Genomic DNA, 23,704 nt, shown 5'->3' on the forward strand with positions numbered 1-23,704 from the left:
TAAAATAGCCGAGAAGTTTGCCTCTAAAATTTTGAAATACGTAAACATGGCCGGCCGAAGAGGGTCTTGGTTTAGGTCACTCACTCCCAAGCAATCTACCTTTATCACTTCGATCTTCCAAATGAGGTATTAAAGAGAACAATTGCTCTTCTAATAGCTTCTTCTATGGGCGGGAGGGGACAAAGTGACCCGGGAAAATGCAAGGTAAATTAAGACAAAATTTAATTAAACTTGGTGGGCTTGGTATCTATCGTCAAGACAAGTTTGCCGCCGCTCGACTAAGATGATCATGATTTGAATGGGTTGATGGCACCAAGACGGGGATTGGGCTTGGCAACCCTTGCAATGAAAATGATCGAGAGCGCTTTGCGGCAGCCATTATATCGATGGCCATGGTTGTCAATGGAGAAAGGATCAAATTTTGGAACTCATGTTGGCTTCATGGCATTCGGCCCAAGAAGTTATTTTTAGATAAAAGGCATGATATACCTGGCTTTAATTTAATAAAGCCCACATATCCACTGAGTCATAATGTTATTACATGTTGCGGCATACAACTTAATTAGCCAAGGTTCAGAAAGTTCCACCTCACCGGACAGCTAAAACGGAATCAAACTCCCTAATTCTACTATGGGGCACGAGGTTATGGCGTCGAGCTTGCTAGATTGTTTTCCGTGTCGATGTGCATGAGCTCGTTTTCCATCCACAACTTGGTAGCTTATTTTCCACATAGATGCGCTTGAACTCGTTTTCATCCACTCCGGTCCCTCCTTGTCCTGTGGCTTGGATGTTGTTGCCCATAACTGCATAAGAATCACAAATTTATAGATGATATTAGCCGGATGGTTAAGTGCTTTTGCTCCCAAAGAAGATTACGCCTAAAATATTCGCGAAGTCTAAAAGGAAGAATTGCACGGTTAGGAAGGCTGTTGAGAACATTTTTTGGGTCAATCAAATATATACTCAAGTTGGTCTTTGACATGGAACATATCCAACAATATGTCACGATATGGGAATTTCTCTTCAATATCCAACTTGACCAACAAATCCCCCGTAGTATCTTTTGGAAGTTCACAAATTAATGATGGTAAGTATACCGCCTCGTCGGCCTTCAAGATGCAATTCAAATGGCTCATCTCAACATCCTTCAATGCTTTGGCTTGGAAGGTTTGGCTTCCCAAAAACCTAAGTTCTTTGCTCAGTTGGTAATGCAAAATAGGATTTGGGTGGTGAATAGACTGGATGGCCAAACTGTGGAAATTGCCCTCTTTGCAACCAAGAGCAAGAATCAACGATGCATCTTCTTTACAAGTGTAGTTTCTGATCTATTTGAATTTGGAAGGAAATTTTTTGCTTGGTGTGGTATCCATGACATGGCTCCGAAGCTTTGGGTAAATGAAACCTCCGTCAACGATTGGTGGACCACACTTGCGCTTCAAAGAGGGAAGTAAAGGAAGGTGATGGCCTCTCTAATCATGCTCATCTTTTAGAAACTTTTGAAAGAGCTAAATGCTAAAGTGTGCCGCCACACATGGTCATCAATAGAATCAAAGATGAGGCAGAGCGGAGCCATGCAAATAAAATAAAATTGAGCAATGTAATTTCGAGACAGTAGGCTCCATTTGAAATCCTAGAGCTTGTCTTAGGCAATTGTTCTAAAACTTTCAAGTCTTTTGTCAAGTCTTTTGTCTCGTTTCCTTTTTTAAAAGGGTACCGGTACGATGACAGACTTTTTCCTATGTCTAATGCCTAGCTTGTTCGATAGCGTTTCGATGAGTCTGGTCCATGTTTTTAATTCACTGATGACATTCAATTCGCATGGGCAATCCATGGCCGGCTAGACAAGAAATGCACCAACTAACCTTCACATATGCCACGGTACTGCAGTCATGTGCATTCACAGTACCAACGCACTGGACAGTGGACACTGTGAACGTTTTCTTGCACTGCTCATCATCCAAGCATAAATGGCAGCACTGTGATGATGCAGTGGGAAAACCTGTGACCGTAGAGAAATCCAAAACAGTTACCACTAGGAAGTAGTGTTTTGGCTCATACTCCGCATATAAATCTTAGTATTAAAAATGTTTTAAAATAAATTTTAAATTTAAAAAAAAAACAATTTTGTGTGGTATATGCAAACATTCTATATCCGCATGTAAGTTTTTGGAGGAAAATAACATTTTACATAACCTGTGTAAAGAAGGCAAAAGGTGTTACGTACGCATATTGGAGCCTCAAAATTTATCTTTTCAACACGGGATATAAGAAATATTATTTTTTCCAAAAACATATGTGCAAACATAGCATGTTTAGATGTACATATGAAAATTTATTTCAATTTTTTTAAATGTGTTTTCTTATAATGGGTTCATATGCAACCTGTGACCCAAATTAGATTTCTCTACTAAAAACAAATATCTTTTTCCATGCACAAATTAGGTCCATTAGTGAAAACAAACATGTGTTTGGGTGGTTAGGAGGGCAGTTGCACTCCAACCAACCAGAGTTCGAACTCCAAATTTGACACATTAGTGTCTTATAAAAGGTGAAATATTTTTTAGTGTGGGACGATGTTTTCGTCAATAGTGAGGCATCTGCGGTGACTTTATCAATCTTAAAATCCGCAGAATCAAGTTTTTTGTACTCAGTCTCTCGAAGATGCTCATAAAGATCTGTTTGTGTTTCGAGAAAAAGCTTAGATCGATCAGCAGCCATTGTTTTTTTCCTCAAAATTTAATTAGTGCGGGAAAGTGTAGAAATCAGCACGTGGAAACCAACCAGCTGCAGGATTTCTTTTCTGATTTCTCTGCAATTCTTAGTTTATTCCATGAAATCAGGACATGTCTCTTTCTATCACTGTGGAGGCATTCATTTCCCAACTAACACAAGTAGGAAGAGATCAACGTACGTTCCAAGATTAACACAAATACAATTGTTGAAAGGAAGATGGTCAAATGCAAATGCAAATGCAATGCATACATTGTCCAGTGTAGCACTGCACATGACCATGAGAGAGAGACCTGATCTGATCTCAAGTTCTGAAAACGCGTACTGCATAGCCATGCTCATTGATTATTTCCATAATATACACTGGTAGTATTACAAGCTCAACCGAAACACACTTAGAAACAGATAACACCAGACATCTTGCAGTGCGAGTTTAATTAGCTTTGACACTCTGTGCCTGCACCGGAGCGGTGCCATGGCCGCCACCGACGGACCCCAGCGCGCTCCTCACCGTCATGGCGACGCGGCAGGCCTTGAGCGCCCGGAAGCTCTCGCCACGCACCCCGAAGCACGCCAACGCCGCCGCCGCCGTGTCATCCTCGTCCGAGAACGACGACGCCGAGGACGAGTGCATCCTGCTACTGCCGTAGCCGCGGCCGCCGCGCATCGACGAGCACGACGAAGGCGCGCGCATCCTGCTGCTCCCGCCGCTACGCATCGACGAGCACGCTGGCGACTGCGCGCCGCGGAAGGACGAAAACGTGGTCGACGCTGACGACGAGGACGAGGACGACACGGACGAAAACGACGACGTGGGGGACCCCGACGGCCGGGTCCGGCGCCTCGCCATGGCGAACCTCGGCAGGATGAACCCGAGGATGCCCACCTTCTTGCCTCCGCCGCCGGTAGCCTTGCGGCTGCTGGCGTCCTCCTTCGCGGCGGTGTAGTAGGACGGCGGCGGCGTGAGGGGCGGCATGGTGGCGTCGGAGGCGGCGTCGTTCTTGGGCGTGCCCGGCTGCGACTCCCACAGGAACGGCACGGCCCCAGCGGAGGCCACGCCGTAGTAGACCCTGAAGGACGGCGCGGCACCGGCGGAGCTGTCCTTCGTCAGCAGCCTGGACACGGAGAAGACCTTGCCGCTTCCCTGCTTCGGCTGGATCGCTGCCGCCTCCTCCTCCAACACCTTGCCGAGGGTGGTCGCCATGGGTTGATGGATGGTTGGAGGTGTCTCTGGGGAGGAAAGGAACTGGACACTGAGATTCGCAGCAAGCGAGCGAGTGTGGGGTTTTATGCTCGTCGGCAGCAGGGGCTGTATTAATAATGGAGCTGTGCTGCCCGTTTGCACGTCTCCCCTTGCTGTTCGGCTGATTATTTTTGTTACTGCCCGGCTGTCAAGATCGCAGTGAGAGAGAGGCGACCTTTGACTTTACTCTGTTTGGATCCACAGGCTAACCAGGATTAGGGCCTAATTTTTGGATTGGGGAATTTTATTGAAATTTTGGTGGGTTTCAATTCGTAAGAAAAAAAAATTCTATAGAATGCATTTGGTTTATCAGGTTGAGGTCACTAAATTCCTATGGAGTCTAATCATATGCCTTTTATTTCACAGGAATCTTAACACGAGCATTGATACTGTGTCACATACACCAAACATCGAGAAGCAAATATTGGTTGAATCCTTACCTTTTGTAATCAATAAAATACGCACTATACTTTTTTAAATTAAAACTCCGCTTTTTAGAAATCAACATACACATAAAAATACCAACCAACTTACATTTAGACATATCGATGAATATATTAGGTTCACCTTTTTGGGAGAACCGAGAGTACATGACTCACAAAATATCTTGATCATTTGCAGGAAATTATTCAATGTACCCGTCTACACACATCTTAAAAGATCTTTAAAAATTATCTTAGAGGAATCATGCTTGCTTTGTGTGCATAAATGGACTCTCAGAGGCTTACTTCTTCGCATGATTTTGAAAAAATGTACAAATTGGATGTCATGGCATGGTCGATCCTACAAGAACTAAAACACATATGAATGTATAATGAATGATGCTTGGTTGCACCTAGGAAAAATATGGGACTTTGTCCGGACAAGTAGGTGAATACCATAGTTTCCATTTAAAAGAAAACAACATTTATGAGGTTTAATATGGGTTTTTCATAAAATATCACAAATGAATTTGTTTTTGTGGTTTCCAACCCTACGAACCAAACAAGCTCTATAAAACCTCCAAGGAAATATAGTACACTCAAAAATTCATACAAAGTTCTTTTGAACCAAAAGGGACCATATATGTTTATGAGATTAAACTACTAATTGTGTGATTAACTTGCACATCGTCACTTTCTTAGATGTGAACAATGTTGACATTATCTAAAACATAAATATTGCAGAAATCACCAAAAATATCCAACAAAACTAGAGGTTATTTCAAATATTATATTAGCAAATTTCGAAAAGTTGTGACAAAATTCTGAATATAGTTTAAGTTTAATGTAAAACTAGTTTGAACTTTTGAATAAATTGCTCTTACGGGACCCACTAAAGTTACAAAAAAAGTCTAAAATTGTATGGTTGAGTATGAAGTAAGGTCCCAAGTTGATAATGTGTAGTAACAACATTGAGTGATAAGTAGTTCTGAATCTTTTCTACCAATAGGATTCTTTTTGTCTTATTATTATGTGTCATGTAATTAATTAGTATTTTCTTTGATCAATAACTTACTTTACTATTTTAACGGGTCAAAAAATTCCATGTTTCACCATGTGTAATAAATAAACTACTAGCAACTAACAACAATAAAACATCAAATTGGTATTACTAGCTAGATATATCATATTTCTTTATAATGTGTGATCACGTTGCGATACTACTTATTTGTACAAAGCTCTGTGAGAGATACATGAGAGCGCGGAAGGGCTCATGTTGTTGAAAAAAGAATAAACACCAAGAAAAGAGACATGTGAAATGTGCAACACTGACAGTGTTATCTTTTTAGCGTGCATTAAAAAAATTACGTAACGCGTCCACGATGAGACATATGTATTGATTCCAAAATCTCCAGTCCTTCCAATTCCAGTCTTCAGTGGATGTGGTGTACATGTACATGCACCATATATCTGGTACTCATACCCTTCGGGTACTCCCGATGCATTCTTTGATTTTTAGCATGACCACAAGTAACCAAAAACTATGGAACAAAATCAGGATATCTAAAAAATTAATTCCAAACTCTCTTTATAGAACAATAAAAAAATTACGAATTTACCTTTAAGAATATTAATGGGCCAATTAAATTTACAGCCAAATGAAATTTGTGACTGCTTTGTTAGCATCCAGATATGTGTTTTTGGTTTCCAGATGTGTGTTCAGAATTCATATTGAAATTTTGGGACTTCATAGAAGTATATGTTGTCTATATATCAACAAAAAGGTTCTTTATTAACTTCTAAAAAATGTTTTCAGAAGTTTATGAGATTTTTTCTATTACTAATCTATGTGGAGCGAGAAGTTCATGAGATTTTTTCTTACTTCGAAGAAAGAGGACAGGGATTTGGTGCACATGGACACCAGTGATCCCTCCACTTTCAGTTTTTTGAAAATTTCAAAATCTTACATTTTCAAGATTTCAAAAATTATGGGGCTAAATATGTAGATAGCTATGTACATGAAAAATGTGTGCAAAAAAGTCCCGGTAAAAAATAATTTAAATTTTAAGAAATACAAAAAAGACAAATTTCTGACAAAAGGATACACTATTGTAACACTGTTTTACTACAACTTACTGTCAGAAAATTGTCTTTTTTATATTTTCAAAATACAAAGTATTTTTTAACGAGACTTTTTTGCATACACCCCTTCCACATATATCTATCTATATATTTAACGTCGTAATTTTTTAAGACTTACAAATGTGAGGTTTCAAAATTTTCGAAAATCTGAAACTCAAGAGAGCACTGGTGCCCGTGTGTAAATAACACTTTCCGGAAGAAAGAAATAGATATTTATGAGATTTTTCTTACTTTGAGGAAAATGAAAATAATCTACGTGGATCAAGAAAACACATGCATGCATATCATGCATGCATACCCATATCACACCGGTGCGCCACCAACAGGCCATAAATTCTCCGTATTTTGGACCAGGGGAGCTCGATTCAGACATCCACCATTAGTAGTTGTACGTACTCGATCGCTATAGCTTGCTCCAACTAAATTCGGTGATGGATAGAGCTAGCCAACGACGTAGTAGATCTCTTGTTTGGATCCTCCTCCAGCTGCTATGAAAAGCATAGCGATTAATACGCAGTACGACCGTCGCGTTCTCTCTTGCCAGCCCTCCCTGTATAGACTACTCATAGTAGCTAGTACTCAGCCTGCTAGCTCTGGCTAAATTTGATGCTCAGTTATTCAGTCTGTACTTCCTCTCCGCTGCGACAACTAATATGGAACGAAGGGAGCTATTAGCTAGTAGCTTAATTTAACTTTACCAATTTCCGATTTCCGTAAAAAATGAATGTTTACTGAGGTGAGAAAAAATCGGATAATCCATCATCAATTAGTGTATCCACCGTCATCATATTTTGTGTATCAATTCTCTGGGGACATGCATTTTAAATGTGTAGCTAACCTGCTACACATCGCATGCATGGTCCTGCAGATCGATCGAGCTGCTTTTCGGTATTTTCCTCTTCATTGTCATCAGGGGGGCCTAATGGTCGCCACTAAAAACCCTAATCACCTTGTTAACTTGTTAATGGAAGTGGGGTTCCGATGGTACGCACGGATGAACTGTCACCGGGTTGGTCTTAAATAAGGCCATCTTTTGTTTGCATTAGCGTGTAGCTGGACTTTTCACCTAACGGCATGCGAGGCCTTCAATTCCTGCAGGGCCAAGGCAGGACACTGCAGAGTTAAGCTAACAGCGATTGGCGTGCTGGTAGTTAATCTAAGTAAGGTCAAAACAGTGTAGATCTGGTTAGCTGTTCGCGTGACCTGTCTGAAACAGGAATCTCAGTAATCAAGTAGAGAGCTGTTGTCCGAGGATTCAGGATGTTTAAATCCTCAGGAACTTTTTAGGAGAGCTCTTCTGATGAGTACAGTATATGATTGGATTTGGGATAATCAAATTATATGTAATCATTTATACGACCAAAATCCACAAAATCTAATATACGACTAATTCTTATGAGTATATGATTGGATTGGGGTTGTCAAATTCCATGGAATCATTTATAAGACCTCAATAATAGAGGGAAATGAATGTATGATTGAGTAGTTGGATATCCTGAAAATGGAAATATAATAGAGAACGTATCCGTCGGTCGACTGATTCCGAGTTTCTTTTTCACGCCAATTTGGCATCGACGCTAGGCTCTCACCGATTGATTTCGTCGGCGATAGCACTAGCAGGCGGCAGGCAGGCTGCTGGGACGAGCAGTAGGCAGGCTGCCGGTCCCGGGACAAATCCACGACTAATTAACTTGGAGGCCTGCATCCATGGTGAGCTATTCCTGCCGCCTTTTTTTTTTGCCGTTCTAGCCTACGTTAATTACTTGACTTGATTAACCTGTTGTATCTTAGTTATACTTTGCTAAAACAGATGAATCGAACAAAAACTGAGGAGCTACATTTTTATGTCAATTCTGCATCTTGCACAAATTGCAACCCATTAAAGTAGCATTTACATTACAGAAACATGTGATTTTGGGCAAATAAGGGTGTAAATTTCACTTTTGAATACATGTAGACTATATTGGCCATTATATTTTGAACAAGTTCTTTATGTACCAAGTTACAGTCCATTATATTGGTTTTTACATTATCTGAAATATTTAATATTGGGTAGACAACACTGTAATTTTGGTCCAATTTTGGTCCATGTATAATGCATTTTGTCTTATATCGTGTTTCCAGACTTGGCGCCAAGGCCACCGACTCCTCCGAGTAGCAATCCACCTCTATCTCCACCCCTCCTCGAGAGGACCACATCGTGAGTCCATCTGGATCTTCGGCGCATCAGCCGACTCCGCCCACTAATCCTAGGTGCAAAAGCGAAAGACCACTGCTCCGTCAACTAGTACTACTCGGAAGAAAGCATGTGCAACGAAGAAGCCAAGGAGGCTCCTGCCAAGTTAGCTTATGGCGTGACTGATGAGGAATGCAAAAGGATCAAGGATGCCGAAGTGAAAAGCCATTTTGCACCGGCACAACCCCAACCAAAGGAGAAAATAGATCCGAAAACCAGACAACACTTTGTGGACATGATTGAGCGACCACCGTCACATGTGGCTAATAGGCCATCAGACTATGAGCGCTGCATTCAGAAGTCATTTATCGAAATGCAGCAGACGAGAAGTAGTGCTAGCGGACAAAAAGTTTCCCAGCTCGGAAAACAGGAAAAACAATCGTTGCCTCCGCTCAACGCGTTTTCCGATATGGATGCACGAGGGAAATATGAGGACATTGCTAGAAAACTTGGTGCGACTGTTGCTCAATTGATAGGCAGGGAAGGTATCCCCAAGACTGATGTAGCATGGAAATTTTTCATCGGGCAGCCTCTGGTCAGACCTGAGAAGATCCGACATCTACCAACATAAGTGCGAAGATTGCACGATGGGTACATGGAATACTCAAAGGAAGGGTGAATCATGCTCACATGATGGCAGTTAGAAAAGAGCATTACTTACATGAAGATCAGATTTGTATTATGATTGAAGAATTTTTTTCAGTTATACAATCAAGACGTCCTCGATAAATCTATCGTCAGATGCTATTGTTTGTAAGTGTTTTATTTCTTTAATTACGTCTGTAGCTTGGCTCGTTCATTGCATGTAATTATCATCTCTATATTTTGTATACGCTATTATGCATAATGAAGATTCTTGAATGCAAAAGACGGACAATCTATGACATTGGGTTCATTGACCCATATACCATTAGTTTTCTTATGGTACAAAACCACGACAAGGACATAGAGGCTAACTTACTAAGGTTTTTAATTAAACAAAATATCAAAACTGAAATACTATTTCCTTACAACTTCAAGTGAGTGTTACTGTCTTATACACATTCTATTTTACTTACTCGATGTTAAGTGTAATTGATGAGTTATGCTATATTATTTTTCTCAGCTTCCACTAGATTCTGCTAATCATTAAAGTTGAGGATGGAACAATTGATATCATGGACTCATTAGTAAAAACCCTAAACTCTACGAGAACATCGCTTTTATGCTTCAAAGCTAATTTCAATCATTATCATACTATATCGATCTCTTTCGTTCATTTTCTAATATCAAGTAACTAATAAATCTTTTATTCATTTTCTTTATCGGGCAGGGTTTGGAAACGATTCATCAAGAAGGTTGTCGGTGACTGGAAACATGAGCTGCATTTTCGAGGGATCCTGGTAAGCAGTACTAGGTCGGCGCATGCATCTATTTAATTCTAATTTTAATACCATTATCATGCTTGATTATTATTTGATTGAATTATATTCTCTTAATTAAAGTGCTTGAGGAAAGAACATGGGACTAATTTATGTGCATCCTACGTTTGCGAGTCCATTCACATGTCGGCTAGCTAGTGAGCAGCGCGGAGATCTAAAACAACTTCAAGTATGTAAACAATATTCACAATTTTACTTTATTATCATCAATTGTGTTGAGTTTCATTCATAATTTTTTTATGATGATTTAATATATATACACCGAAAAGACCTCATATATTCATATTGATCTCCTTCTTTGAAGACCAAAAATATGCGGGACAAGCTTCTACCAAAGGACCGTGTACTAGCAATTCAAGAGGAATTTGCGGGATTTTTGCTTACGGAGGTCATATCTGCAAACGTATAATACCATTGCCACTCATGCCTCCATGTAATTTAGTGATCTTCATGTAATTAAATAGATAATGTACCATATTGTATATATTTGTGTATGCTCGTAAGATAAAATATATTATATATGCATCAATGTGTACAGTATGTAGTATGTAGTACCGTAGAATATGCATGCGAAAAATTGTTTGAAATGAAAAATAACTGAAAGAAAAAAGAAAAAAAATTGAATGGTAACCACAAAATGAAAATGTAAAACACAAAAATAAAGGTCCTTTAGCGCTTGCCTGCCCTCGACACGTGGATTACTTGATATCAACCGGTACTAAAGGTCCTTCAGCCCCAGTCCTCGTCTTGCTCCCAAAACTAAATAACAGGGCCTTTACTTTCGATTTCGTAGTCCCGGTTAAACAACTGAAACTAAAGCCCGTTTCTAACTGGGACTAGAGGCCTTTTTTTACTAGTATTTATAGAACTTTGCCATGACTCGTAAAAACAATAACTTAGAGCATCTCCAGTCGCGTCCCCCAAAGCGTCCCCAACACCGGTCAAAAAAACGTCCCAGTCGCATGCTCCAAAGGCCGCTTCGCTCCGGACGTCCCTCAAATATTGTCCGTCGTCCCTAGCTCATCCCCTGTGTATAGAGGCTCCATCAGGGACGCCGGACATGACTTTTACACTTGCTTTTTGTTTGGAGGTCGTGTTTGGGGGACGTGGCTAGGAAAGGGACCTTCTCCAAACAAAAATTTGGTCCGGACGTCCCCAAACGACTAACCCGGCGCTATTGCTGGACGTCGTTTGGGATGCGACTGGAGATGCTCTTAGCTCATTAGAACTATAGAAGCTGAATAATAGGTGTATCTGCCCAACTTGTGTTGGTGTGCGCACGGCACCATGCATGCATCTATAGCTGCATATTGCCTAGCTTGTGGCCGGGTAGAGGCGCCACCCGTTTATAAAAATGTGATTTTTTTCGTTGCCCTATTCTTGATGCAAGCAAAGCTAGGAGTAGCTCGACATGTTCATTAATGATCTTCCGCACATCCAAGCAAGATCATTTGATCAACTATATTCTTCACCCCGTGTGTGCGAGTGTCTGACGGTGAACTTGGAAGATTCACTCAGCTGGCAATCCACGGAAGCAACAGGTACTGTACATTAGTATACATACGGACAGAGATTGGGTGCACATGTGCACCAGTAATCTCGTTTTTAAAAATAATAAAAAAATTGAGTTTCAGAAAAATCTAAAAAACACATATAGTCAATGATGTATCCCACAAACGTGTAAAAAATAAATTTTAAATATTTTATATTTTAAGCTACACAAAAATAACAAAAGTGTAGTTTTGAGTAATCAGTTTCAAATCTCCAAAACATATGAGATTTTATCATTTTTATCTAACACAAAATAAAAATAAAAATAAAAATCGGATTAAGATTATGCATGATTGTGAGATGTATCACTGACAATCTCCAGAATTATTTTCATGTTTTTTGATAACTTAAAAACAACTTTTTTTAATGGCGAGACCACTAGAGCTCAGGAGCCAAAAGCACTTTTCATATACATTATAACTATATTGGGAAGTCGCCATGGAGTGTGGCATTTTGTAGCTCTGGCTACATGAAGATCGTTTTTTTCAAAAATTGGAAAATAGCATTTAATAGTTTCAAAAAATATGAACAAAAAATCTTGATGTAGACAATGATGTACTCTAGCTACTACTGTAAAAAAAAAAGCAACTCGAAAGACTGAGTATTGTAGGCTGTACAAAATTCACAAATCCGTGGATCTGAAAAAGTGAACAATGCAGATTTTGAAACTTCCAACATTTGTCAAAATTTGTTATTTTTCTGTAGCCTCGAATATAATGTATTTCATCCTCAGATTTTGCAGAGTGGTAGAGCATGATTGTCTACAACTAATTTTTTTTTGAAATTTTTGAAACTTTAAATTGTTAGATTCAAAATTTGCAAACAAAACAGGAGTCATGTAGCTCGGGCTACAATTGAAGTTTCCATGTCACCATGGCTTCTTTTGTCAATCAACTAGATTTTTGCAACTTTTCTTGCGATTTTTTTTTGTAATTCTTGCTGTTGCGTCCCAACGCCTCGTACGAGAACTTGAAGCCACACCACTAGCAATTTCCTCGCAAGTTGTGGATATGTTCACGGTAGCACTAGCCACTAGGTAGTTTTGGGAGTAAAAGATATCCTCTGTTGTTCCTCCCTGCCCATGTTGCCGCCCCGGCGCACCACCCTGCATTCTGCATTTCTGCATTTCTGCTGCATCTGCTCTGAGTCAGTGTAGCTATCTTCTCGGGAAGAGAAGTTCCGGCCGGCAGGCGGCAGTTGGGCCGGCAGTTAGTTAGTTACCTATTGAATGCAGTAGGCAGTAGCATGAACTGTAGCAAGAGGTAGCGAGGTCCGGTGACACAAAGCGGACGATGGAAGAGACGTGGAGCTACAAGATCGATGGAGCCGGCCGGCCGGCGATGGACGTCAATGGCTGCATGCATGCGTGTGCGTGGAAACTAAGAAATGTAGCTAGCTCTAGCTATAGCACGGCACGGCAGCAGGACGGCGCCGGCGTATATGCAGAATGATGGGAAGGATCAGGATCACACTATTGCCAAAATTTTCAGATCCAGAAGGATCGGAAACTCAAAACTGATCCGGGTATGCACCCGGCCGGTATATATATGTATAAAATATATTTTAAAAACTAAAAGGATTAATGAAAAAAAATCGCATGTACAGGGATATGTTCAATGTGCGCACCTAAAGTTTAACATAAAATATAGTATTATTTTAGCATCAAAATTTACTTTTTTACATAGGACACATAACATGTCGGTTTTTGCTGAAACAACTTTATGAGCATGTAACTTGTCAAGATATATACAAGATATTTTTTTGTATTTTCTAACATTTTTAAATAGAGTGTGTCTTTTTTTCTCAATCGACTGAGAACTAACTTCGTTCTCAGATGATGTTATCAAATCAGTTACAACTTATGTTGCAATTAACAACTAACACGAATCACGAAGCAAATCTATCGGTGTAGGACTTGACTTAGCATGAACTTGCTTGAGAACAAGCAAAACCCTTTTAAATATGTTCGAAACGCATTTGAAATAAAGAGGTGTCCAGGAAGTCCCTTTTTTGAATACTTTTCGAAAATAATAGTACATTTTAATGTTTAAAAAAATCTGAAAAACAATTCTAGATGTGGTTAAGGATGCATACTCATATATGTACGTAAATTTTCAATATGGATCTTATATATTGTACTCTAGGTCACACAAAACATGATAACAGTATGGAGTAGTACACATTTTTTCAAAATCCACAAACTGAATTTTTTGTAGCTCAGGTTATATATAAGGAATTTCATGTTGAAAATTTACACGCATGTGTGATACATACTTCCTACATCTAGATTTCTTTGATATTTGGTTGAATCTTTGAAATACATTTTTTTTCTTATTTCTTTCATTAAAAAAAGGACAAGCTACCCGGAGCTCCAAAGTGAATTTCCTAAAGTAGGATTAGTGGGGTAACCGTTTTCGCAATGATCTAACGGTAGTGGCTACCAACACTCAACGAAAGAGGGTCGTGGATGAAGAGATCACGCGCTCTCTTTCTCTGTTAGATGATGCGCTCTTTGTTCGTTGCCCTTGCTTCATGCATGGATGAACTTGGCCATTTGAAAGAAAAAGTGTATTCAGTGATTCTGATGTTTCTTTAGGGGAGCAATGATCATGACGTAGCTTCAGTACATCACACTTCAAAGCAATCCATGGAAATCAGCCGGCGTTGGTCAGTGGCGCTGAGGGCCAGCTTTCCAACGTAGTATACAGCGGGCCTATGGTTTGATGCGGCCCAAATTCTACGTAGTCACCAATAAAATTTAGGCTAGGGGAATTACAGACAAAATAGTCGATATGTCCGAGTGGTTAAGGAGACAGACTTGAAATCTGTTGGGCTACGCCCGCGCAGGTTCGAACCCTGCTGTCGACGATTTTTTAGTCCTTTTTGTTTTCTCAGGCACGGTAAAAATGAAGTTTACTCACATAATAATCTGGATGCTAATTTTATCAGTAGCAACTTCGGAGTTCGGACCGCTCGATGCAAAGCTCGTGTGTTTTATATTGTGTTACAGAAAAGGCGAAAAGCTGATGCAATATTCAACGACAAATCGCACTCCGGTCTTTCTTCAGCGTACCTTTGAAGAAAAGATTCTTCAGGACCTCTCGTCAAGCTTAAGACAGAGACAAACGAAAACCAGTAGCTCGACGCAGACCCTCGACTCGCCGACCTGCGCTCCTCCATTCCGAGACATGAGAGAAGAGAACGGCACAGCGAGTCAACCAGGTGAGCTGCTTCGTGATTCCCCTGGAAATATTAGCTCCTCCTAGTATGGCTGACAGTATTTTTCTGGTTCTTGACTTGATCTGTCCTGCTGGAATTAGACCGCCGTTCAGCGGAGGCTCGATTTGGGTAGCTTCAACTGCTTCGGAAAATTGGGGCCTTGTATTCCCAGAGCACGTTCTAGGTCTTAGCTGAATCTGGTGGAGAGATTTGGTGCCCAAAATGTGTATGTATATATGCCTGTGTGTGTTATGAACTTGTTGTGCTGCGAAATGGAGCTCAACCAGTCTGGGAAATTAAATTGGAGGTTGAAATACCTAGGCAGAGTTTGACTTCTTAGAAATTTGGGTTAGCAAAAGGGCTAGGGCTGTCTGATTTCCCGTTTCCTGTTCTAACATAACTGCACTTTTGGGTGCATCCTGAGTAGCCTTCTGATGCACGCATTGACATTTGTTGGATAGTTCCCTGTTCAGTTCTGATTCTCCAAACTGCCAAACTTGTGAGCAGGCATGGCGTGTTCGATGAGGAGTCTCGCGTTCGTACTCGTGCTGGCCTTTTCAACCGTGGTAGCAGAGAGCAGACATGCATCTTGGGGGAGCACAGACCCGTATGCCTGCATATTGAGTAAGTTGTGAATTTCATTAGTACAAGAAATCGATGCTGCTATCGATTATTCTTGTTTGTTACGACGTAGTTTCTCTTCATGTTGCCATGGTATCCATGATGATAATGCTAAGTAGAATGATTGAGTGCAGCAATTGTATGCAATCCAAGCGCACATATTTGACATAAAGACATGCTGTGCTAAAAGATCATCTGAAAAGTTGTACTATTTGTTACAATGCATATGAAGAACCAACTCTTAGTTTTCGACCAAAATACTAGTATCTTTTAATTTGGTTGTGTTCTGATTCCGCAATGATTCTACATCTCCTTATCCCCATCTAAGTTTCAGACACATAGTAGTATGAATTGTGTTGCTGATGCCTGTGTACTTCTCTGCTGCCTAGGTATCATTTGCTTTCATTTGCTGACTCTGCAAGTCTGCATTCTCATTTATCGTCACTCCTAAGAAAAACTGTGATCCAGACTTGGCAAATTATACTCGCCATATCTTGATCTTCCTTCAACAAATTCAAGCTCCACAGTGTTGACCTTATGAGTTATGTACTAATCTGTTCCATTGTATCCATTTCAGAAAAGGAAAGCATGCCCCAAGTAAGCAGGGGAGAAGGATCAACTGTGGCTAATGAAAAGCTGTGTCAACTATGCCAGCAATACTCAACCGAAGCACTATTCTACCTCCAACAGAACGAGACCAAGGCCGAGATTCTTGGCGTCCTTAACCACGCATGTGCAAATTTGGGCCCTCTAAGACAACAGGTGTGGATACAAGCTGCAGTTCCTGCCTGGATGGCACAGGTCTGATTTTTGTGTGCACTGATTGGCTTTCGTTGACGGTTTGCCTTCTCGCAGTGCATCACGCTGGTCGACTACTACATCCCAATTCTCTTGTTGGAGGTCTCCGTGGTTAAACCTGAGCAGTTCTGTGAGTCGGCGCACCTATGCCCGAAGGGGCCAGCGATGCGGGTTTCCGCTAGAGGGGAGGCCTGTGGTCTATGCCACCAAGCTCTTGTTGAAGTTCTGACCATGCTAAAAGATCCCAACGCAAAGGTAACTGCTATCTTCTTGGTGGCCATCATCGATTTTTAGTGCAATGGTTGGCTTGTACTTTGCACATAGCTAATGTCTTTTGGTGTATGTGTCATAATTTTTGCAGCTGGAGATAGTTAAGCTTCTTCTCAAAACATGCAGCAAGTCGGAGCAATATGCACCGCTGGTGAGTTAAGTTGACATAACAGTAAGATATATCGAAACACAGACTAAACAACCTGTAGTAATGATGACAGATCATCGGATCCCTTCACTTTCGTGGCCGTTCGTACCATGAAAATCACCGGGAAAATCTTAACTGTTTTGATGCTTCTAAAAGTAACCACGTCAATTATACAGTACTTCTCATCGACGAGCCTAAGAACCTTCAGAACTTAAGATGGTGGTGGGCACTTAATATGCTTCAATTCCCAGAAACCCATCTCTAGCTCACTGCAATTACATTAGGTGCATGCAACTTTGTACCTGCAGAGTGGTACTAATGCATAAACCTTTTAAGACAGTTTCAACACATTGCAAGGTCTAGATCTAGTTCTGTTATGCTCATATTTTGTTTCATTTTCTCAGTGCAAGAGGCTGGTGCTTGAATATACCCCACTAGTTCTGGTGAAACTCCAGAAGTACCTTGAGACAACAGATGTCTGCTACGCAATACATGCGTGTAAAACAGGCACGCCGGCAACGATGGAAACCGCTCTTCTATCTGCGGCTTTGTGAAGATGTGAATACAATGCAAATCAACAGCAAATGCTTCAAAATCGAACCAGATTATAATAATTGAAGGTGAAATGTATATGCAAGCTTTCTCCCCTATGGCCAAACTGCCCAGTTACCAGTTATGAAGGTTTGGCTTGGGCAGAAGTTGTATTTGTACATTTGGAGCCCTACTCTCTAAATTCTGAATTATGCAGCAAGCCATCAACTATACTGTACCATTCACTTCCCAACATACAAGCCCCTCAGAGCAGCATACATCTACGACAGAAGATATAAAACACTTGTAATTATCTCGTTGTATCAACTACTATTTGCCCAATCATGATGGTTCTATTAACCATTTTTATGGGGAAGAAAATAAATCCTGAATTACAGGTTATGGAAGAAATTACTGAGTTCTGTTTCAGAAAAATTGAAACATGAGATATCCACATGAAAATAATTTGCATTGGTGGCTTTTCATTATTTGTATTTTCAACTTTACTACTTGATACCCAGAAGTAGAATTGTATTTAAAAACTCTACTCTGAACCACACACTGTTTACTTCCAAAATAAATGCACACTTGCCCATTCAATTCAGGATATGGCCACAATAGCAAACTTGACAAAGTTACATGCCAATCTTGATTAAGTTGCCAATGGCATCCATAGGATTACAGATAATGTTGCAGATGCATGTCTTGTGATTTGGATCACTAGAGATATATACACACATATCATTAGGCTACTACCACAAGTGGAGTTTGCACATTCATGTGCTAATGAGATATCTTCTCATTGCATCCTCTGTTTCCTAAGCCTCTCAAGCTCCTTCACCATCTGCCAGTGCTCCATTGAAAGGCTCTTCTCACCAAAGCTTGAGGCTGTTATTTGCGCCATTGTTAGCCATCTGCAGATCAGCAGAAACAAAGTTAGCTGAATATAAAGATCAGAAGCTTGCACATAACTCTTGACAAAACCATACCTGCTAAGTTCAGAGCAACCCAAGCTCCTATCTTCACGCATGGCATTGACCATTTCATCTTGGATCGTCTACAATCAAGATGTAAAAATAACTCAGTACAGGTGTAAACCACGCCGTACAAAACAACAGAATCTGAGAGTTCTGAATCTGCTAGATAAGAAGTGGATTGAGGGATGGTTACCTGCAAAATCTCAGGTTCATTTGACTGAGGAAGAGACCTAACTGTGGCCAAGTACCATCTCCAACTCTCAAGCTCCTCAGGAGTTGCAGTCACTGCAGGAACAGTGGATGGACGAAAAGGCACTACCAAGTCAGAAGGCAGGATGTTTGATTTTCCTTCAGAGAGAGTAAGCATCTGCACATCAGTTGCCATCTCCAGCTTGTAGTACTCAAAATCATACTCAACCTGCAAGAAGAACAGAAAAAATTACAGATGTAAATTATGCAGAAATGATCGATTTGGGGTTTCATGCTAGAAATATTGTGCCATCGCCAATGCACTGCTAGGTGTTGTTCTGTGGAGGATTATTACCATCATTGAGTCCATCAAGTTCTTGAGCAGCACGGTATTCTCAACACCTTTAGATGTCAAAGATCCAGATTGCATGATAGTCTCATCAAATGTCAAGTGAGTGCCCTGAGGTAGCTGCAGAACTCCTGTGACCAACCTACACCAAATTTTATGAAGAGTAGAGAGGTTAGCTTTCAATAAAGAACAGGGAGTTGCATACTTTTTGAATTCGATTAGACAAACAAAATTGATAAAACAAGATTTACCTTCCTGACTTGTTATCCTTTCTAGGTTGAAGTGTGGTTGTGTTGAGATACTCAATTGACAGAGGAATAGCTTGCGAATATGGCACTAGTCTCTGGATCAAAGTATTTAGCTGGTTTCCAAAAATGGAAGCACTTTCCCTGTTAAATCCAGTGAAATTCAAGGAGAGCCTGCCAACGGTGACAACATCCACCCTAGTACGAAGCTGTAGAGATATTGAAAAGACCAAGAAATCATTAAATCAAATACAAATGTCGTAGCAAGAAGCAAGCAAGGAAGCAATGGCAGTGACACGACATACTCTGGATAGAAGATGCAACAGCAAACATTGAGCTGCAAGGTCATCATTCCCTAGTAGCTGAGTGAGATGCGAGAGCAAAGATTGTCTGATGCCTTTTAGTAGACTTGGCAAAGGCTGCATGGTCATAATAAAAGTTGTTACCAAAACAGTGGTGAAAAACTCCGTATGTAGGAGGAAGCTAATACATGGTTTAACAAGTCCGTCTCTGATCACGGTTATAGATTCACCTCAACAGGTTGCTTTGCTAGAAAATCTTGAGATGATAATTTTCGCCATACCAAACAGTGAAGACGGGGCACCTACACAAATATATTTTTAGGCTATAGAGATCAAGGCAAAAACCAAAATATAGCTAGAAATTTAAGTATCACAATTACACATGAAATCAAATCAATCAGTATGCACTCTGTAACAGACAAACCTTGCTGGGAGGCAGCTGAGCTGTTACATCTTCTATGAGGTCAAACATTATATCATCTGAATTATCATTGGGAGCAGCAAGTTCTGGGTCAAATGTATATACTCCTATGAACTCGCCAACGTCATTTAGCTTCACTTGACTTTCAGGCATATCATAGATCTGCAAAAGCATGAGACTGTAAATAATAGAACATGCAAGAACAGGAAGCGCAACAAATAAACTAGCTAATACACATTTAATACAAAAACAAAAATTAGGTGTTCAACCTTCACAAGACATGAAAAGGAGCTTCCAGGAATATGATGATCATTCCCATTCATCTCTGGCACAGCTTCAGTTGCTGTCGTTTCTGCTGAGTTAGATGAGATCTGGACGGCATCTTCTTTCTGAGAAAAAGCAAATGCAGATTAAGTAAGGCAACCAATCCATTTTATGTGACTTCAGATTAATATGAAATGGAGCATCTACGATTCAATTGATGTGGCTTACTGATCCTACTTTAGGACTACGCTTATCTATATCCAGACAAGAGAAAAGTAATCTGAGTTAATCAACTGCTAGATTATCTTCACCTTTAAAACCATGCCAGAAATACATATGCACTACATTATCAGATAACTTCATATGGGAGAATTGACAAATCAGATAACCCTTCACATTGGTAGCAAACTAAGTAGAGTGCTTACCGGTTTTTTACTGGATGAACTCTCACCATTACCATTTTCTGAAACCTGTAACAAGCAATGGATTAGATCACAATGATAGCAACCAATGCCGGTTATTGGACACTGAAAAGTTAAGAGAAACATTGCGGCAGCAAATAAAACAAGAGCTTACATCCATGATATCATCATCTCCATCCCTCTTCCGTTTCTCCCTTTGTTCAGGTGACATGCAGCTTGACATTTGGCGCAAGTCAGGTCCAGGGGTAGAGTCCAGTGTCCAGGTATTCTGCCCGGGCACCTGAAAGAAATCAATCACAAAGTCAAGGCGAATTCAACCAACTGTACAATTGATACGAGAATTAAAAACAAGTACTCAGGGAAGCAGTAACATACAGGCACGCAGTGGAAGAGATGGCGCTCCCAGAGATGTGAATCACACGGGTGCGGCATTGCAAATGGTGAGAAATCTGTGAACTTGTTCGTCCTCCAGGTAGAACCATCCTTCACAAACAATATTTAAAGATAAGCATATGATGCACTAGCTGCAGCTTGACAACAAGCTATGAGGTATGAGCACAGTCAATTCAGTACCTTGAAAGCACCAGCGTAGAACTCATTACCAAGCATGTCCTGAACCATTCCCCGGAACCGAACGAGGGTGTTCGGTTTGATCAATCCGAGATTTGATGCATCCAACAGGGGAACCTGGCAAGGAAAAAATACTTAGAGAAAACTCATTTTGACTAGTGACCTACAGTGAAAAATCTCGAAAATATTTCGTAGTAATATCCACATAAACAGAGTCATAACTTCTCATCTGATACTTTTCCCCACCATAAACTCTTGACCAAATTTGCACATACTGACAGCACTAAATCGAATCCGATATCCCAGGTTCTTCAAGCAATTCTTTTATACGAGTAATTAATTTCCACTTACAATGCTCTGACTCCAACATCAGAATCAACGCACATTTGATTGTTTAATATGGGAGGAACAGATCTAAATAACTTGGTGCCAAGGCTAACCAGACCAGATTCTGAACTGAACTCGTCTAACGTAGCACATGACGAGGGAGAGAAAAAATTATCGGGTTGTATACCTTGTCGATGCCGCCTTGGTCGAAGAGGAAGGAGCGGAAGACCTCGCTGGCACCCCAGTCCTTGGACCGGAACGCCGCCACCGGGTCGCGGCCTCCGGACTCCGCCGCGGCGGCGGCCGCCGCCTTCTCGAAGGTGGTGCGGACAGCGCCCAGGGGATTCCCGACGAGGTCGTACTGTGGGCCCACCATCCTCTCCCTCTCTCTCTCTCTGGCTGTAGTCTTGGGAGACTGGGAGGTTGGGAGCAATGGCGGGGAGATGGAGCGGCGGGATGGGGAGGGAGAAGGGAAGATGAGTTATAGTGGGTTGAGGTTTCGCGTCACTGGCGGCGGCGCTTCCCGCCATTTCTTCTCACTCTTCCCGCCAATTCCGTGGGCTGGTAGAGTCTAGTGGGCCGGCCCAGGCCCATTTTACATGCTGCTCGGTGGTGTAAATGGGCCACTCTCAGGACAAGAGAGTGTGAAAGCAGCCTGCGCCATCATTTGTTGTGAACAAAAGGTCCAAAGGCCCAATTTAGAGAGAGAAATGGCACAAGATGGCTGTAGTAGTTCACTTCTATTTGTTTTCGATTCCCCTGAGAAAACTTTATGCAATGAAAAACAAGGTTCCTCAGTTTAAAAAAAGTTCCTAGAATTTATAATATACTATAGTTTGTATTCATTTATTTTATAATACTCCCTCCGTTCCTTTCTATAATGCCTATTCTTTTTTAGCACGGAAATTAGCGCAAGCAATTGTTTTGACACAACCTTCGCTCCCCTTCTTCGGCCGAACTACCCCGTCCCTCGAGCAGCAGAGCTCTGCCCATATCTGTGGGGAGCAGCCGTCGGCTGGCGAGGTCCGTGGGGAGACGGACCTGTGTGGGGAGGAACATGGGGAGGTGGAGGGGCACTGGCGAAGCTATGTGTAAGTCAGGGGGCCGCTGCCCCCCCCCCCCCCCATCCGAAAAGAATTTAGCCCAAAATCACTTCATATTTAACATTTTTTGACTGAAATAGCCTAGATTTGATCCCCCAGTAGTGGCCCAAGACACCTCTTTAGCCCATTTGCCCCCCACACCCATTTGGCCCAAGCTCTGCCACTGCAAGGGGGTGAAGTGGTCGAGGGAAAGAAGAGCACGAGGAAACTTCGTTCTCTATTCATCTACTCATAGAACAGATACATGTTGTTCATCATGGTACTGTACTGGTAGTAGAAATATGGTTGTATGATGCATCTCCTGATCTGTATGTTTGATATTTATCCATGTGCTACTAAAAAGATCTTGGATTTGATGGATTCGACCGAGCTTTACATTGAGATTGGTTACCTTTCTTCCTGAGATTATTATAGCGGTATTTAATCTGAATTACATAAGATTGGATGGATTATATCAATTGATGAGTGCCCTGTCAAATCATGAAGCAAAAAAGACTTGAGCATGCTGTTCATTGATGCTAGTGATGTGACGATCAGGAGCATGATATCTCAGTAGAGTTACGAGCTATGTACCACTACTATGTATGCTGAATATTACTATATATGTTGTATGTACATTCCGATAAATCTTGAACTAGCTTGCATAGGACACAGCAATAATATACCTGTAGGCAGTGCTAGGTAAAAGGGGATACTTGATTAGCTCTTATTGATTAGCCATGTGTATGTAATTAGTTCCCAGGAATTTTGCTTATGAATGCTGACTTAAAATGCCACCATCTATATGACCTGGTTGAGTTGAATTTTAGCAGGTGAAGTTGCATGCTTGGTGATCTAGTAGATTCTATGCAAGTATCTCACTAGGCCATTTTTGACAGGCGATGAGTAGACTATGTGTATGTACTCATTCTTTTATTAATATCATTGTATTATAAATTTTTATTAGATAGGAACTTTAAAGAATTCTTTGATTCTGTGCAATTATCTTACACAAGTTATCTGTAGATACCTCCTATGTAAATATGATTTTTCAGTTTCTGTTTTATCTGATAGAGCTAAGTTCTGATGTCTTGGGAGAGCCCATGTTTCACCTTCTTCTGTGTTACATCTATGTTTCAGTTGTACTCTGTAGTTAAATGCTCGAGTGTGTCATGACCGTGTGTTCCTTGTAAGAATTGTGTTGGTCGTTGCAACATCACTGCT

General features: G+C 40.9%; 3 protein-coding genes and 1 non-coding gene across 5 annotated transcripts; 2 read left to right on the top strand and 2 right to left on the bottom strand.

Annotated features, from left to right (window-relative positions):
* Positions 1 to 3,039: 3,039 nt before the first annotated feature.
* Positions 3,040 to 4,028, bottom strand: LOC127341263 (uncharacterized). The gene has a single exon (XM_051367068.2). It carries the CDS (start codon positions 3,932 to 3,934, stop codon positions 3,164 to 3,166), a length of 771 nt encoding a protein of 256 aa, XP_051223028.1. The 5' UTR covers positions 3,935 to 4,028; the 3' UTR covers positions 3,040 to 3,163.
* Positions 4,029 to 14,531: 10,503 nt separating this feature from the next.
* TRNAS-UGA (transfer RNA serine (anticodon UGA)) lies at positions 14,532 to 14,613 on the top strand. Its single transcript has one exon. It is a non-coding gene; the product is annotated as a tRNA-Ser (tRNA).
* Positions 14,614 to 14,761: 148 nt separating this feature from the next.
* Positions 14,762 to 17,743, top strand: LOC127341262 (uncharacterized). Of its 2 annotated transcripts, none has more exons than XM_051367066.2 (6): positions 14,762 to 14,967; positions 15,472 to 15,588; positions 16,163 to 16,347; positions 16,441 to 16,638; positions 16,745 to 16,804; positions 17,206 to 17,743. In XM_051367066.2, the coding sequence occupies exons 1-6, from the start codon at positions 14,772 to 14,774 to the stop codon at positions 17,353 to 17,355; spliced, it is 906 nt and encodes a 301-aa protein (XP_051223026.1). In that variant the 5' UTR covers positions 14,762 to 14,771; the 3' UTR covers positions 17,356 to 17,743. The 2 variants fall into 2 exon arrangements, with proteins under 2 accessions (XP_051223026.1, XP_071684047.1); XM_071827946.1 differs by lacking the exon at positions 14,762 to 14,967 and adding an exon at positions 15,087 to 15,190.
* Positions 17,744 to 17,958: 215 nt separating this feature from the next.
* On the bottom strand, positions 17,959 to 21,844 carry LOC127341261 (mini-chromosome maintenance complex-binding protein). Its single transcript, XM_051367065.2, has 14 exons — positions 21,586 to 21,844; positions 21,075 to 21,188; positions 20,877 to 20,984; positions 20,656 to 20,781; positions 20,505 to 20,549; positions 20,085 to 20,204; positions 19,819 to 19,977; positions 19,625 to 19,696; positions 19,398 to 19,511; positions 19,099 to 19,301; positions 18,854 to 18,989; positions 18,503 to 18,727; positions 18,322 to 18,389; positions 17,959 to 18,246 (listed from the first exon to the last, which is right to left on the bottom strand). The coding sequence occupies exons 1-14, from the start codon at positions 21,772 to 21,774 to the stop codon at positions 18,132 to 18,134; spliced, it is 1,794 nt and encodes a 597-aa protein (XP_051223025.1). The 5' UTR covers positions 21,775 to 21,844; the 3' UTR covers positions 17,959 to 18,131.
* Between the last annotated feature and the right edge of the window lie 1,860 nt (positions 21,845 to 23,704).

This window comes from Lolium perenne, chromosome 3 (genome assembly GCF_019359855.2).
Source record: "Lolium perenne isolate Kyuss_39 chromosome 3, Kyuss_2.0, whole genome shotgun sequence".
In the NCBI taxonomy this organism is placed as follows: Eukaryota; Viridiplantae; Streptophyta; class Magnoliopsida; order Poales; family Poaceae; genus Lolium; species Lolium perenne.

Coding starts and splice junctions, on each gene's coding strand:
- LOC127341262 (XM_051367066.2), top strand. CDS start 14,772: ATGCAATATTCAACGACAAATCGCACTCCGGTCTTTCTTCAGCGTACC. Junction 16,348..16,440: donor TGGGCCCTCTAAGACAACAG/GTGTGGATACAA, acceptor GCCTTCTCGCAG/TGCATCACGCTGGTCGACTA. Junction 16,639..16,744: donor TAAAAGATCCCAACGCAAAG/GTAACTGCTATC, acceptor TAATTTTTGCAG/CTGGAGATAGTTAAGCTTCT.
- LOC127341263 (XM_051367068.2), bottom strand. CDS start 3,934: ATGGCGACCACCCTCGGCAAGGTGTTGGAGGAGGAGGCGGCAGCGATC.
- LOC127341261 (XM_051367065.2), bottom strand. CDS start 21,774: ATGGTGGGCCCACAGTACGACCTCGTCGGGAATCCCCTGGGCGCTGTC. Junction 20,985..21,074: donor TCTACGCTGGTGCTTTCAAG/GTACTGAATTGA, acceptor TTGTTTGTGAAG/GATGGTTCTACCTGGAGGAC. Junction 20,205..20,504: donor GTTCATCCAGTAAAAAACCG/GTAAGCACTCTA, acceptor GCTTTTTCTCAG/AAAGAAGATGCCGTCCAGAT.